The sequence below is a fragment of the Triturus cristatus genome, chromosome 9, assembly GCF_964204655.1.
Source record: "Triturus cristatus chromosome 9, aTriCri1.1, whole genome shotgun sequence".
NCBI classification, from domain to species: Eukaryota; Metazoa; Chordata; class Amphibia; order Caudata; family Salamandridae; genus Triturus; species Triturus cristatus.
The window spans coordinates 1,186,548,078-1,186,565,640 of NC_140592.1; the positions used below are offsets into that span (position 1 = coordinate 1,186,548,078).

Genomic DNA, 17,563 nt, shown 5'->3' on the forward strand with positions numbered 1-17,563 from the left:
AGATAGCGAGGTTATCTCCGTTTTGCAGGGAACATCGCTGGTTTTCCAGCGATGTTCCTTGCAAAACTGCGATAACCTTGCTGATACGACCCTGTGGTCGTATCAGCATAAGCCACCACCTATGCAAAGCATAGGTAAGTCTGGATTTTAGCAGACGTTTCTTTTTGGAGAAAACTGCAGTTTTCGCCAAAATCTAACGTGTACTAAAAACCTGGGCTGCCTTGTAAATATTGCGATGTGAACATCAGCTATATTTGCAAGGTAGTCCATCCGGGGAACGCCCAGTGAAGCTCACTTTGCATCACATTAGAGATGCAAAGGGAGGCGTTGGGAAAAAGGGTGCTAACATGCGATTATGCATGTTAGCACCCTCTTGTAAATAGGGCGATATTTTTATCTCCGCTTTTTTAGCTTAAAAAGCCCTTGTAAATATGCCCCTAAGTCCTTTTTTCATAGAAAGGACACTTACTGGAGGCTTAACCACTGGGGACCTGTGTCGGATTTCAAATAGCATCTACATTCCTGTTTTGTACGTCCAACATGGCCAATAAGTTAAAATACCAATACTGTGAATTGTAGGCATCGCATTTTACTTTGGTTTCATTTCTCATTGCAAACGACAAGTTATAAATAATCCCCAATAATCACAATAAAAAACGTTTATCTTTACTTCAGAAGCAGGCAGACATATCAGAAAGCCGTTGTGTGTATTCTCCTTACCCGAAATAGTTTACCAAATACAGTGAAATCAGTAAACCAAGCACCGGACGAGAGTCCAGGCCTGTGCAATCGAGACTACAAGTGATGTGTACATTTTGTTTTTTACCAGCAGAGAGAACCTTGTGCCAAATCCATGCAACAGAGAGGGGATCTGGTTTTAAGATACAAATGGCCATGAACACTGGCAACTTAAAATTGCCCCTCCCCCCAACATTACACCTTTTTTCCTGCATGTGTAATCTCAGTGAGGATGAGATATTCTTCTGCAACCTCCACCTTGTACTTTAAATCTCTGCCCATCACCGTTCCAGCTCTCTCATCAAAGCCGCTTGTCCAGCGTCCTTTAGGGCAAGGGATGACCAAACTAAAAATGGGATGCTGGGAAATATTTGGGGCTGAGGTACTGGAATGAAAGCGGAAGCCTCTGGGTCCTCATCTCAGGATGATCGACATAAAAGGAGGAAAGAGGGCGGGAGAGGTTGCTGAAAGCCATTTTTACTGGCCTATTGGTTCCAATCTAGTCACCATCTTACCCTCAAAAGCAATTACTCGTTCTAGTGTGACTGCTTCTAGTTTTTAATAAAATAATAGTCCCTTTTAAACCTTCAGGCCTATGGATTCCCTTTACCTTTACTCCAATCTGTTTTGATCTTTCGATATTGGACCTAAGGATAGTTTTCGGTGCATTATGCACTCTTGTGCGTCTTCGACTATGAGACAATAATAGGTGTAACACAACATTAAAAAAAACAAAAATGCAATAGAACACAGAAAAAGGCGGCTGCAATCCTGTGATAATCGAATGCTTCACAGAGGCCTACACTCAAAAGGCGAACTGGTGAGTGCACCCATGTTACTTTTTATGTTCATGTCCAAGTGTGTTTAGTTAACATATTCCATCTAATTGGTCGAATGACATTTAAATCACTGTATACTTGAAAAAGGCATTAGTGGCTGGTTTGGTGGGAACAAGAAAAGGGTGGGACATGGGAAGGGTATGGCTGGAAAGGTCCTGCCTCATGACTGTGGGCTGGTCACTTAACTATTGGGGCTCCTGAGCGAGGATAACTTGGGGTTGGAAGCAAATGTGAAGAGGGTGGGGATTCATAGGGATAGGCGATTGGCACATTTTTGCATGGAAAGGAGCGATAGCGTTGAGATTCCTGCAGGTGGAGACAGTGGTCACAGTGGGAGGTTGAACAGGGGATTGGCCACTGACATCACCACTGGCATGCATCCAAGGAAGGTTTGAGAAGTCCCTACCGTGCTGACTTCTATATGGGCTAATGTAGAATCGCTGGATTCAAATCACCAGTGGCAAATCCAGACCGCTGTTAGTTGGGATGGTTCTGCATAAAATGCCTTGCTTGAAAATGTTTATTTTTCAAACATGTTCAATCTTTTATCATGGTTAATTAGCTAGATATTTAATAAGTGGGCTCTGCAGCAGGTAAAGCAATTTTTCTAAAACAATTTGCTAAAAAAAACCTAACTAGAAAATATTCGGTTTTTTTCCGAAACCACTGTGCCTGGTGGTAGAACGCACACCCGTCTGCCAGAGGACCCCTTTATGGGCCAAGTCCCTGTGTTGCATACCAACAGTCATTTAATAGCAGCCATGGAAATTCATCAAAGTTTGCAGTATCGGATTGTCAAATAACACGTTTCGGCGCTGCGCTGATGCGACTGGTAGGAAAAGCTCAAGAGGACCTTCTTGTAGACGCAATAAGACCAGTGACATTGTGACACGACAACAGTGTGCACCGCTCAACCATCAGGTTAAACAAGTGCCTTCCAACAGTCTTGTTGCCTATAAAGTTTGTAATAGTGGCAAATTGCTTTGCTTAAGATGGATAGGGGGGACGGTGGCCTGTGTACGCACGTGTGAAAAAAATGAGAGTATGAGAGAGAGAAGCAGTGAACGAGGGAGAGAGCTGGTGGGAGAGAGCAAGAGATAGAGCATGTGTACGTGTGTGTATGTGAGAGATACATGGTTGGTGGTATATATGGTGGTCCCAGTACAACAAAATCCAAAGCTTTCTAGAAAGCCTGAAAGATCTTGCTTAGCTGCTGTGTCATGGCATGGGTGTGTCACACAGTTCTCTCTGCAGGGTAAATCAAAGTCAGCATTATGTTTGCAGCATGAGTCTCCCATAATACAATAAAAGCAATACTGTACATTCATAACATAAATCATGGTTCAAGCACGCCATTGTGCCGCAAGCAGTGGTGCAGAAAAGTATGTGCCGAGCAGGAACCAACTCAAATCAATCATGAAACCGCCAACTCTTCTGTGGCGAGCTGAACATTAAATATGCTACACAGTAAGTACATTTCAATCCAGATTGCAGCCAAGAACACTAAGTAAATCACTGTGTAGAGAACACAATACAGAAAAAATATATATTAAACATGTTTACGATGTGAAGACTCTATGTAAAGACCTTGCAGCAAACAAAAAATAAAGCCTCACTAGGCTCCAATTAATTGACAAACTTCATCCAAAAGAAACAGAAGAAAGACTACAATGTCAAAAGCCTTTAAGGGGCTCTAAGGCGGCTGTTCACTCTAAAAATATGACTTTACATACCATATAAATAATTAAAATGTCTGTTTACTACTAGAGTTTTATATTTCAGTGAAAACACTTCTAACGTGCCCGAGCTTTACATTTTGCCTAATTGTGGAAAAGCTAAGTCAAAAATAGACATTATAGTCTTTTTTCTGTATTTGTTCACGGAAATGATGGCTTCAATAAATATGTTTTCATCCTTCCGATTGCCATCGTTTTTTAAATCAGTGCTTGATCTAGAGATATAGAAATAGAATATCTCTTTAGGAATCCATTCCTGAAGATATATTTTAACAAACATTTTACTAACACTGGAATGATTTCACTAACTGACATATTTACCTGAAACATTTCACTGAGCGTCAACTGTAATACACTCTTGTATGAGCTTGGGGCACATCATGTCCATTACAAAGTAATATGGATAACTAGATGAATTGATTGGCTAGGCAGGATATTTCAATAATTGAGGAGTAAAGTCAACAATCTGCTAATACAATTGAAGTGGCCACTACCTTCAGCTGGCTGCAGCTCAAGGAAGTCAGAATTGTCTAAGAGGTGCCCTCCTTTTTACTGAAGACCATGTGAATTATGCAAAGGCCTTTGTGAGAGTCCCAATTTGCAATTCCTTGAGAATCCAGGAGCCGAGTCAATACCAAACAATGGTCACCTCGATCTAAGGTCCCCGGGTGTATGTACCCTACCAAGTAAGGAGCATCCAGGTCCTAATTCCGAACTAGATCACAACAAAGCTAGTGTCTTCCTGCCCATCTGCAAACAGGGTTAAAATTTGTAAGCTACAAAAATTTTGATCAATGAACATTTTTAGACTTTGAGCCCTGTGAAATACTTCAACCAGGAAACTTAGTAGTAGCAACTCTCTGTAAATGGCCTGTGTAAACACCAGAAGACTTGAAGTGACATTGAATTACTTAAGCACCTTCTCATTTACATTGAAAGCCGATCCTAGGTTTCCACTGATGTTTAACATCTTCTGATTTGAATTTAGTTGACAATAAATAAGAGTTCCTTGTCGCTTCACACCAGACATCCAGCAAGCACAATAGTTGTACACGAATCCAATCCTTACACAATACAATAAGAAAGCTAAGTGACAGCTACTTTTTTCTTTGTAACTTTTGGCCTTGTTGAATAAGCTTTTACGATCCAAAGGTTTCCAACTTTTCTTCTGTCGCAAACAAGCCAGGGACATCTACAATACTTCTACAGGCTGCAGTGTAGTGAAAGGTACAGACAGATAATCTCGTAGGCGAAGGTGGCGGAGTCCCTCTATTGCCTTTGGATGGAAAGGGCACAAATCCTCTTCCTACGGCTGGGCCTTGGTGTCCGGCTCCTTGTCGTAGATATAGCTGCCAACGGCTCCAGTGTTTACTCCTGTAGGGGCACAGAGAGGAGAAGAGCTCTATCAGATGCAGAATTTATAAGTATGACCCATGTGTTCCTGTTCTGCCAGTGATGAGTGATTTGTCATCAGTATGGGCTCTTACAACTGGAACTCAAGGCTGATTCTTGAGGATGAGCAATTCCAAAAACACAGGCCTCACGGTACTTGAGGCTGAAAAGTCTATATTATAAGGATATTTTGCTTTTCTCTAGACTGCTAAAATACTCTTGTGTCCTAAATAACCAGTTAAGTCAGATTTCTCTTTACGATTTGAATTTTGTAATAGGATCCACGTATATTGATAAACAGAGAATATAGTGATACAAATAATTACAGTTCATTTCAGGAAAATCATTAGAAATCATAAAATACAAAGATTAATGTGAAGGTTGACCAATAAAAATCCATTTAACAGTTTGTTTCGAAGCAAGTTCTGTCATTAATTTATTTGAAGAAGAGGAAAATAAGTGAATATTCAGGGCCTCAATGACAAGCCCATTGCGCCGCCAGTGCGTCACTTTTTCTGACTCACCGGCGGTGCAATGGGCTTGCCAATATTTACAAGGCCACATAAAGTGACTTTTCATGGCCTTGTAAATGTGGACCCCTTTCATGCATTACTTGGCATGAAAGAGGCATTCCATGTGTGTTGCTGTGAGTGTTCCCATGCAACATCGAGGGAGCCTGACACATTCCCAGATTTACAGGGTTTTGTAAAGCTGGGAATGCGTCAGAATCTTATGCCTCCCCAGGGGAGGCGTAGGAGTGGTACAATGAGGAGAAATACTTTTATGTCTCCTCTTTTTTCCTCTATGTGTGTTGCATTCTGCAGCACTCACAGAAAGAGGAAAATGCCATCAATGATTGTTTTTGTGCAGGAAAGTGTCCCTTCCTGCACTAAAACAATCGTACGAGTTACTTACCCTCGGTAACGATGTATCTGGTACAGACGTTGTCTAGCCGCAGATTCCTTAACTTAGAATATTCCCAGGCGTCAGACTGGATCCAAAAAACTCTTTGCAGCAGCACCTCAGCGCACCGGGGGAGGGCGCCACACGGCCCCGCCCTGATGTCGTCCACGTACGTGATGTCAGCGAGGTCATATAAGTCCCTCCCGGCACGCTGACGTCAGTTTTCTTCGGAGAAACTTTTCCGCTGCACAATGCGGAGCCACCAAACAAAAACTGTGAAAGTATGGGAACAGTGTGCAAAGGATGACAAATCCGCAAAATAAATAAGGCGGCTGTCGCAAAACACCATCCTGAAAGACAGTATTAGACACTGTCTGCATATAAGTGAAAAAGCAAAAGCGGAACTACACTGAGAGAGAGTTGTAGACTCTTCCCACAGTGCGAGCAACAAGGGAAGAATTTCTCAACAGACCCCATAAAAAAGAGAGACTGTTATTACCATGTAGAACTGTGACTGTCATTACAATGTAGAACTGTGCCGTCCAACAAGGGCGGAGCACAGAAAGAACAGCAATGTACTGTAAGAAGGTATCTTCCTTACAGAAAGAACAGCAATGTACTTGAAGAAGGTATCTTCCCTCATAACAATGGAAGTGTGAAACAGAGCTGAAGAGATCGTCAAGGAAGACGACTATATAGGAGACAAGATCCTCTAGTTACTGGAGAAGGCGTGCGGGAGGGAAGACAGCAGGAGAAGAGGAAGAAGAGGAATCTCCTGACGACAGTGAATGAAAAGGCACCATCAACAGGAAAAAGCACTTTGGAGGGAGTCAGCCGCATATGGTAATTCCGAAAGGAGCGCAACTATGTGAGCAACCTTGAAAGAAACCCATGGCAAGAGGAGAAGTCCACCTGGCAAGGTTCTCGCAGAACGGGGAGGATGGGTGGGCGTTAAGGAACCTGCAGCTAGACAACGTCTCTACCAGATACATCGTTACCAAAGGTAAGTAACTCGTACATCTGATACAGACATCTACCCGCAGATTCCTTAACTTAGAATAGATACCATAGCCATACCCCGGGGGAGGGAGGGTCTGTGACAGAACCGCAGAAAGTACCCAAGCACTGAGCCGGCAACAGAGTGACGGACAATGGGGAAGGCTGTGGCGGGACAGCCACTGAGCCGGCAACAGAGTGATGAACAATGGGGAAGGCTGTGGCGGGACAGCCACTGAGCCGGCAACAGAGTGACGGACAATGGGGAAGGCTGTGGCGGGACAGCCACTGAGCCGGCAACAGAGTGATGAACAATGGGGAAGGCTGTGGCGGAACAGCCAGACAGCAACCCAATTAGTTTGGCAGAGCAAAAGATAACAGGAGGCAAGGCGTCCCAAATAAAATGCCAGAATGGTGCTACACCATACCCGTATAAGACTGAGATGTAGAAACAGCCCCAGCTATATACCAATCAAAGAGATAGAGAGAGAGAGAGAGAGAGAGAGAGAGAGAGAGAGAGAGTCCCGAACGAAGGAGGAAGAAGGACCACCCTCAGCTTAATGGCGCACTATGTGGACATCTGGGTGAACAAATAAGCAAACAGGATCTTGTGGAGCAGGATGGTGGCGGCGCAAGACAAAACGAGCCACCGGATCACCAGAGGCTGGCCGAGCCCAGGTGCCCAAAAGGGCGTCATAAAGAGAAGCTTCAAAGGGAAGAAGCGGCTCCACATTCCCCAACCCATGGTGAAGGACATCAAGCAGAGGGTCCACAGGCAAGGGGACCGATGGGGGCTGCATGTTTAGAACACGAGTGGCTAAGGAGACTACTCGAAGAAATGCCGCACTGGCCTCGGTAGCCCTCCGAGGAGGGGACAGCAACTCATCTGTAGATGTGGGCTGTAAAATAAGTCTTCCAATACACCGGGAGTGCGACCAATGCCCCAAGGAAGGAAGCCCTAGTGATGAATGGGGGTCCTGATGGGGCTCCTGAGGAGGCTGGGATCCTGCCGGGTCCACAAATTCTAAGGGAGGCACAGGCAAGGATAGATCCGGCGTAGCCAGACGTGAAGGCAATGCCAAACTCTCCTCAGAAGCTTCTGGAGAAGAGTGAACAACCCGGCACCGACGCGGCGCCAAAACTACTTCGGTCGGCGCCGACCCTGCCTCGTCTGGCGTCAGCTCGGCTCCATCCGGCACTGAGTAGGCTCCATCCGGCACCGACTCCACGATACCATGACAAGCTCCACTTCCGAAGAAGGGGATGGCGCCAGAGCCGGGGAGGCAAGCCTCTAGCGCCGCACCAGCGCCAACTCAGCCTCAACCACAACAGGCTCCGACTCTGAAGTAAGAAGCGGAGTTGGTGCCGGGGAGGCAATTTTCGGCTGGAGTGGCGCCGACCTCGGCTCTGGGCAGGCGGGCACATGTCCGGAAGGCCGAGGTGTGCTCAAAGCAAGGCTTTGAGCACCAGCATCCACCTGCGGCACCACAGGGAGCCCCACAGGACTATTCTGCGCGGCAGGGGTGCTATGGGGCATAGAGGAGGACCAAGCCGGGCCACACCCTGACGACACCACATCTCCTTCGTCCCTGGGGGGCAAGAGCTTATTTGGCGGGACCCCGTAAGTAGCGGAGGCCCGAGGACGCCCCAGGGACAGGAGCGGACCCAAGGGAGGCCTGCAGAGCCGCGGCATAGGCTTCCATTTGGGTCCGAGTTGCCCCCGCGCCCAGATAGGGCGGATAGGGGATGGGCGACTCCCGGGGGCACACGTCCGGAGGGCTCCCGGAACTAGTGCCCCCGACAACAGACGGAAGTGAGGTCGAAGACCTTGGTGACATGCGCCACTACTTACCCATAAGGGGTGAACGACGTCTCTGGGCCCCAGAGGGATACCGACGCTGTAACTGGAAACCAGAGGGGCCTGCCGGCGATGAGGAGGCCGGAGGACGAGACGACTCCGACCGGGACAGACGAGCCAAAAAGATCTTCATCCAGCGCTCCAGCCGGGACTTCGGCTTGAGGTGTTGGCAGGCGTTGCAATCCCTCGAGTCGTGGTGTTCGCCCAAACAACACATACAGATAAGATGTGGGTCCATAGCGGACATCTGCCGAGAACAGGAGGTACACGTTTTAAAGCCCGAAGGCATAGAACACTGTTCCAGACGCAAAGCGTCAAAAGGGGCCTGAAAACAGGCCAGAGGAACCGCTCACTCCGGATTCGCATTGCATGCGGAAAAGAAGGAAACTGTCGTCAGCGCGCCAGGAGGGACTTATATGACCTCGCGGATGTCATGTACGTGGACGACGTCAGGGTGGGGCCGTGTGGCGCCATCCCCTGGCACGCAGAGGTGCTTCTGCAAAGAATTTTCCGGATCCCGTCTGACACCTGGGGATATTCTAAGTTAAGGAACCTGCGGCTAGATGTCTCTCTCAGATATCCCCGCAACGCAGGCACCCTTGCAACAGGCACCGCGGTGCCTGCGCTAGCATGTGGCAGCCAGTTGCGGGCCAGCACAGGAGAAAGCACGCGGATGCATCGTATTCTTAATACAAAACATCCCTGCGCTTCTAAAATGGCGCAGCAAAATGGCTTGCGGCACCGCGCTGCATCATTTTGTAGTAAATTAGGCCCTCAGAATATAAGAAAAGTACTAAGAGCTTTTCTTGGGGAAGGGCTCTGATGAATTCACTGCAGAAAATTTATAAGAGAACTTGCTGTTGAGAATCGGCATGGTAAAGTGACTTAAGACAATCTGACAAAAGGGGTTTGAGGATACTCTCACAGCATTGCCGTCTAGGATCCACATTGGGCTCACAGGCCTACACCCCAAAATGTACAAGCAGGCAATCTAGGTAAGCTTGAGGGGCAACCCTGACTGCTAATGGGTGGACTATGGCTCCTGAGAGGTAGATGGGGAGGTGTAGGTGAGGAAGGCTAGTTACAGCAGCATCTCATGCAAAAACAATACAGAGAAATCATCATCACAAACCTACCCATCAAAGCACATGCCTAGACCCCTTTATGGTCTAAATTTCATCGAGTTATCAGAATATTCTAACCTTTCAGAATTTCGGAAGTGTTTTTTGTTTTAGGAGTTCTTGCTTAGGAGCAAGACTTGGTACTTTCAGAAACCAAATGCAAGAAAGACAAGCAGCTCCAAAGACAAGGAGAAAGATCGGACCTGAAGGACGCATTCTGAATGTTTAAACCTCCACATGTATTTAAGAGGCATCTCTAGGGACTAAGGGTTTGATTTGGAGTTTGGCGGAGAGGTTACTCTGTCACAAAGGTGCTCAAATACGCTCTCCATCAAACTCTGATTTACAGACAGGTGGACCTTCAGTATGTAGTTGGCAGAGACGGCTCCATCTCCGCCGCCTTCACACCCCTCCGATGGCCTGACACATTAAGGGCCGTATGAGGTTTGGCCATGTCTACTCCCACCTGATTTAAAGTGGGCTGACACATGGCCAGTTTTTACCTTTACAAATTGCCACCTAAAACATGGCAGTGCGTATAGGTAAAAGCTTTTCTATAACCTCCACGCCATCTGAGGAACAGTGTCATTGTGTTTTTTTTTTATTTCAAAACAAAAGTCCATCTTTGGGATTTTGTTTATGAAAATTGAAATTTGTGAAAGTTGCAAATTAAAAAAGAAAATGAAAGTGTGCAGTGCGGCGCCATCATGTTGACGGAGCTGCAAGGCACACTTTCAATGCATTTACAAGGACTGCCATGGTGACGGTTCCGGTAAATGCAAGAGATGTCTGCTGGGCGAGTGGACATCTCTAAATTTGGTGGGCTGAGCACTCGCGCCATGGCGGAAGTAAAGTACGCCGCCATGCAGAGGTATCAACACCTTCTACCAAAGTCAAAATCAGGCCCTAAGTTTGAGCTGCTAATTCTAGCTGATTCTTCAGGCTCACCAGACTCCAAACAAATCACATTCACTAAAGGTGCTTCAAAAGCAGCCTTTAAAGACGTGTTAATGCGTCAGAACCATTCTATGGATGTTTTGTACGTAAAGTTTCATTCTAAAAACAAAATAAGTAGGTGCACCCTAAATTCTTTAGCAAGTGAAGGCAGAGGCAGCCTAGCCTTTCAGAAAAATAGGTGTTTGCAAAGAAGTTACTGTCTCTGAAAGGCTAATGGAGATATGGGTGAGTAGGGGGTGAGCTTCAGGACTAGCTCAAAGGAAGAAGCAAGAGGTGTAAGAGTGATAATGGAAAAGATCTCACCCTTTGGTCCAAAGAGAATGCCATAGCAAGGCTTGTGGCAGTAGGGTTGTCCATCGTGCTGTTGGAGACGAAGAAGGAGAGAAGAAAACATAGGGTTAACAAACAGATCTGTCTTTTCTGCACGGTCAGCTACGTATATTTACTCTAAAATAACATAAGTAATTGGTTGTAGGGAGACACGTGGTGCATTAAGATTGTCTTTCTTCAGATTACCAGGACCTATGCAATATTCTATTGATGTCAACTAGGAAGGTCAAACAAATCATTTCAACCAATCAACAATTTTTTTGTAGAGTTAATTAAAATTTAGTAATCAATAAAGTAAATAATCCTGTTGGGAAACCATTCTTCTTTCCCCAGGAAAGCATGACCGGCTAAGGTGCAATTACTCTCAAGAACAGGTAAAGTAAGATGATAACATGAAACGACAAAGGAAGCAATCCCAATGCCCAAATAGTAGACCTGGTCAGAGGGACAAACTCTCATCCATATCTCCTTTCAGTGTGGCCTATATTCGCTCCCGGTATCCCTCACCAAATTGCCGCGATAAATTTAATGTGGCCATCGAAAATCCACATGTAAAATAACTTGCAAGAAATTTCATGGCTGAAGTTTCTGTACATTACGTAGGGATAAGGTAGACATCCCCTCTACCAGTCTCACATATATAGTAGCCTAGATATTTAAAAAAGGGAAAATGTTTGCCATTTTAATACCCTGTAACTGTCCTATAGTGCCATTTTCCCCCCAAATATATTGATTAAATAATTTATGTGTTTATAAAGCAAGAATCTGGAGAAGACAAAGCACTGTACAAAGACCATCGTTTTTGGCTTGGTGGTGTGAATAAAAGGATGAGTGTTTTGCATATACTCCTTTAATCAATTTAGCTGAACTTAGAGGTCCCCTGGTGTTAAATGTAGTACTGATGTTCTCTGGAGGCTAGCCTCCAAAGACCCAACCTGAGTGTATGCACTACTGGAATTAAGGACTGAAGGAAGATCACTCACAACAATGTTAAACAAGGTTCATGCAAGGACACAACACTCAGCAACGCATCTTCTATAACCAACTTCTCAGAAACTGTGAGCTGTCCCAACTTTACTGATCGGCAAGCACCTGAGCACAGCATACGAAGGGCAACAAGGATCCCCAGAGGGTATTGCACAGAAAGCCTTCCTTGCCTGTAGACCAGCATTCCTGAAAGATACATGAGTGAAATAAAAAGCCTATCCACTAAGATCCAAGACGCAGCAGTTCCAGGGACCATGTCACCCTGTCATGACACATCTTGCATTGTCCGGCTTTGGGATATTTGCGTGCAGGCCTCTACTCTCAGGAGCCCCTGCAAATCCACATCTCTTTGTAAAACTACTACTTGCAGCTTAGGAAAGACTTCTTTGCAATCAATAATGGTGGCCTATGTTGTTTTCTTTGCTACTTGAAAATGCACCAAGAGACATCCTTTGGGGTGAAAGAGCCCTATAAAAAAGCGATCACATAACTTAAAATATGATTTTCCCCAGCTTGGACACATTTTAGGAAGTATCTAAAAACACCGCTCCTGCTCTAACCATGAGCCACTCCAACCCTCCAGGTTCTCCGCCGACTCCTTGTTTAGCTCACTGTCCTTCACCAGCACTTATCACCATTAGGTTCTAACAGTCTCAAACTATGTTCATAAAACCATATAGTGTATCAATTTACAGGTTTTCAAACTCCAGTACTGAAGTGGTCACTGCATTTCAGGTCTTTGAAGACCCTGGCTCTTGAGTCAACCACCACTGATGCGCAGAGTAAAGTTGAGCTGAGCTGCGTCCACTTCTTGAGTCACTTCTCACACAAACCTTATGCGGTCCAAGGATGAAGAGCATACTAACAGCTGGATAAAGAACATGGAGGAGGAATTGAAACAATGCTGTGGCCAGCATAAAAGAAAAGGGAGTACGAGAACTTGGACTGATTGCCACCATAATGTTCAGCTCTTCTAGGAGCTCGTCACAGTAGAGATCGGACTGTGCAAAGGCAGGTTGTCAGGTGTGGTTATAAAGGAGTGTGTTCAACTAGTGTGCTGCCTCAAAACTGCAAGGCACTTTCTCCAATTAAGATGCAAGTTGGTAACAGAACATAATTGATCTCCAGCAAAGATGGCCACTACAGTAAGGTCAGCTCCAAGTGAAGGGAGGAACTTACTGGGGGGTGAGTTCAACTTGAAGAGAAAAAAAGGATAGGTAAGAATTTTATAAGGCACTCCTCGTACATGGGAGATTACTCGACGAAAGCTTAGGTTCAAGGGAAGGTGAATGTATAAAATAAGATGATGTTCAAATGATTGACATCCCAGTTAAAGAGTGCAGCCTAAGAAATTGATGTCCTGTGGCTGGGAGCCTCTGAAGAAGACTGGGGTTCAAATGCAATGGATATCTGAAGGAGATGATGGCCCATGTAGAGGAGGCACAAGAAGCATGTTTGAGGCTCAAAGGAAAGTGACCATTAATGGTGTACTGGGGCATGAGGGACAGTGGGCTGGAAACGATGCTCAGGCTCCTTTTGAAATTTGAGAATCGGCAGGTTGCTGAGTTAAAGCTGAAGGTGGACTCGAGAAGAGGTTCTAGCGCCACTGAAGTGGCATGCTGACGTACAGCGGAAGGTGGGCTGGGGTAGAGTCTGTAGCAACGAGTTATATCGATGCCTAGGCCTTACCAGAACTCGCAAGTATCAAGAAAAAGACAGTGGGTGTCCTTAACAGGAGGCAGCATGTCGCCGGACACCACGCTCAGCCTGTGCCTGGGTGTACTTGCGGCCTGGTCTACGCTGGAGTTTCCATGGTCGCCTTCGATCCGAGGGATGTCTCGCAATCAGGATATGCAACAATGGAAGTATGCAGATCATCTGTTCGGCCGAAGCCATGAATTAAAAGAAAGGGGTGCGGGCAAACCTTATGAACCTCTCTTTTCAAGATGGTGGCCTATTCAGGGAACTCTGCCTGAGGTTCGCAATCTAAGATGAAGTTGAGACTTTTGTTGTGATGTCTGTTTCTGTTCAAACCATACACAAAGAGGCGTTTAGGAGTGATGGATGCCTCGTAAAATTTGTGTTCCCTTTTTTTTCATCAAGTTCACTGTCTTCGTGCTACTATTTCTGTCCTTGATTGCCTCTCCTTAGTGTTAGAATTCTCCTGTGGATTCCTGCCTGGTCTGCTTGGTTCTTTCCGCTTCCCTAATTTAAAGGAGAGATTGGAGTCTTTCAATTTACATCTGCATGAAACTTCAATCATGAACTACAAGAATGTCAAGGTGGTTTTTTACACTTTGATGTTTTTCCTCCTCACAGGGACTCTCTTAAGTAGTCTCTTGACAACTTTCACACGTACATCAAAGCACAGGATGGTAACACGGCTAATGGGAGGCATCACCCTTTCCTCGTACAGTCAAAAGTGGAGCTTGGCAGACCTTCTCAGCAACCAGTCCTTGACAGTGCAGCTGAGGCTGGGCCTGCAATTCTGCTCCCAGTGAAGGTGCACTACCCCATAAGATGTATACATAATTAAGGGGGCTTCAGGACTATGCTAAAGGACCGGCAAAGGAGGGTACTCGGAGCAGTCACAGCAAACCCACTACTCATGCCCTAAGGTAATATGGGTACAAAAATCTAAAAAAAAAAAAAAGGGCACTGGTTGATATCCAGCATGGGAAGCAAGTGAGTCTGGACTCCCTGCTCCCATTCTATTTTGAGAGTTCAGATATTTTTCATTTTATTCTTTTGAACTACGTGTGAACCTAAAATTGGCCCTGATCTTGTTTTAAAACTATTAATTTGTCTGCGTGGCTTTATTTAACAACGAATGCAGCACAGCCTTGCTGAGGTCTGGCCTTGCTACATAGATAAAACTATCTTGCCTGGTCACATTAAACATAAAACCTTACTTTGCTTCTCTACTTTAAAAAAAAACACATTCCAGAATGTCTGGCTGCCCCCCAAACCATCCACTAGCGTCCTCCAAGCCACAGACTGTGGAATTTGAAGACAATTAGACAACAATGAAGGCATGTGCAATGCTCAGGCATCCACCACATGCCAGCCCCCGCTAAGGGTTCGGACGCCCTCTTAATTTATTCATATATCGGTGAGTTTCAGGGTCAATGGCAGCTTTATAAATCCTTTACCAAACTGTGTGGGGGCACTGGACTGAAAATGGTGCAAACAGATGAAATGGAACGAAACTAATGCAGGGGAAATGGCAGCCAAGTCCAATTACAGCCAAATTCAAAAGGGCAGCATCATGTGATTGGATGGGCACTGTGCCGCAGCCAAGCAACATAAGGCCCGATTCAGAGTGTGGTGGACAGGTTCCTCCGCCTCATGCGTGACACATATCCCATTTGCCTTATTACAACTGCATTATATCCTATAGCACTTGGAATGTGCTCATCCACAAAGCTGTGAATCAGCCCCATAGTAACTACCACTTCTTCTGTGCACGACCAACAGTGCCTCTTTTTGAGTCAATGGCCCTCATTAAGAGCAGCCTGGTAAATGGTGTGATATACATTGCACCTGATAAAATCCTACTCCGCCAAGTCAAAATTTATCGGCTACTATAAATATGAGTCAGTTACGACTTTTGGGGAATAGCAAGCGGATTTGGGACCAAAATCCGCATGGTCTGGTAAATGCTGGGCCTCTTCCGCAGATAAACATCGGCAGGATTGACCTGTCGAAATGTATCACAAAAACCATAATTGACACGTGTGCGGGGACAGAGATTACTAGGAGGGTCGTAGTCTTTATTTTCATATTTTTGGAGGTGCATGGCTGTGTTTGAATAGTGCTACAAAAGGTATACATGCATCGCTGCCTACAAGAAGTCCTGCCACTGACTAGAAAGCTATTTCATCACTTATCCGGGCTACTGCCGTGGGGTCTCTGTTCCCTTTTATTTAGCTATGTTGTTTGAGATAAACGTGTCTACGTTTGTGGTGATGGGAAAAAGGGGAAAAAGAAAATAGTGAAAGGGAATCCCTCTACTGAAGTGACTTTTTATCCATTTACTGCTCCAGGGGTATCGTCCCAGCCTGCGTTTAATAAAAAACTGTTTCCCTTTTTGGTTTGTATTTCTAGACTACTTTCTTGAAGGAGATGGACTCTAGCAGTTAGGTTAACAACTTTGGAGCCTGGGTTCTAGTCCTGGCTTTAGGACTTATCTTAAAAGCACGTAATTCTGGCAAAACACATAATGTTCCTGTGTCTAGAATCATAAATATGTGTGAAATGTAGTCATGCAAATTCCCATCTGATGCGCTTGATCTTGTACAGATTTCAGTCTGTGTGTAGGAGATAAATTTAGTTGCAATGAATCTAAATGGGAATTGCTTACTTAATCAGTGAAAATCTTGAAGCGCGTACGCTCTCCTGGTCCGAAGTTATAAAGCCCCATGCATCCTTTCAATGAACGTAAGCACAGGAGGCTGAGACCAAGGCTGGGATTCCTCGTATTCTTAAAAGCACGCACTTAAGAAAGTGGCATAACCTTCCCCAAGATATGCCTCTAAACTTATAAAGATGGTTTAAGTCTGCTGCTACATTTAGGAATAGGGAAAAGTTTGGAAAGTGATCCTAGTTTTTCTTCATTTATTTTGCAGTTTTCTTTAGTGTGAACCAGGCCCCAGAGGGTGCCAAAGAGTTTTACAGAGATCAGTGACGTTGCACAAATTTAGCATAACTTTAAAAAATAATATATTGCGCACATCACTCGTATTATTTAGCTGAAAAGTCTATGACGTATATTTTAATACAGAGAGACTATGTAAAGTGATTGAAGTAGAGCAGCAACAATGTGGCAAGAGGAACTGAGTTCAACTGAGATAACTGGCATGAGGGTAGGACATTCAGACGGCCCACATAGAAGATGTCTCTCAAGAAGGTGTTCTTCAGCAAGGTGGCTGGAACTCCATGTTCTCAAGTCGCACCATAAAGATGATTACTTAAGAGTCATTAGAAAAGGTGACACATTCGAGGAGCCGCGTAGAGAAACAAACTCAGTCCCGATGACCCAGTGCCGCATCTCTAACAATCACCAAACATTCAGGCGACCACAATATTCCTTGGTGTGATGATGCCTGCTTGAATTTTGAGATCGACTGATACGCCATTCGCTGAATGGTCCCTTTAGCTATTGTGCCATGGCGTGGCTCCTTCATGGGTTACTCTGCCAAATAATGTTTGTGAATGAGCACTTATCAGTTGTTGTGCCACATTATTCCTTCTTATTACTTGCGGTGGCTGTAGGTTTGTCCATCAGCTGCCCTGTACATACAATAGTTGCAACAGAGGTGCACAAGTGGAGACTACAGACTCTTATGCTTGGCCATCTCATAGCCGTGCAACTCATCCGAGCCTTCTCAAGTTGTTACTACCAGATGTAAAACCACTACATTCTTGAAACACTTAGGGACATTACATAAAGTTCCTGAGGGCACAACAGGCATGTGCGCAAACTTTCTGTGGCCGCGGGGCACTTTGTTATTAGAGAAGGGGCCAAAGACACTTGACCAACCCCTTCTGTAATATAGTAGATTACGCTGATGCACATATAATGCCAGCAGGGTCCGAAAGGGGGCTTTCCCTCATTTGCATGAGAATGTGTTTCCATGCAAATGAGGAAACATTTTGCACTGTGCCTGCGTCATATTATGGATGTGGGATCAGAGGCAAAGAGGA

At 45.2% G+C, this 17,563-nt stretch overlaps 1 protein-coding gene across 1 annotated transcript in view; it reads right to left on the minus strand.

Moving 5' to 3' along the window:
- Positions 1 to 569: 569 nt before the first annotated feature.
- The window catches only part of LOC146799599 (cysteine-rich protein 2), a 226,426-nt gene continuing 209,432 nt past the window's right edge, over positions 570 to 17,563 (minus strand). Inside the window, exons 7-8 of the mRNA XM_085627170.1 lie at positions 10,844 to 10,901; positions 570 to 4,687 (exon numbers count right to left, since the gene is read on the minus strand). Coding sequence (XP_085483296.1) covers positions 4,620 to 4,687; positions 10,844 to 10,901 — 126 coding nt within the window. The 3' untranslated portion in view covers positions 570 to 4,619. The remainder of the gene's footprint in view (positions 4,688 to 10,843; positions 10,902 to 17,563) is intronic.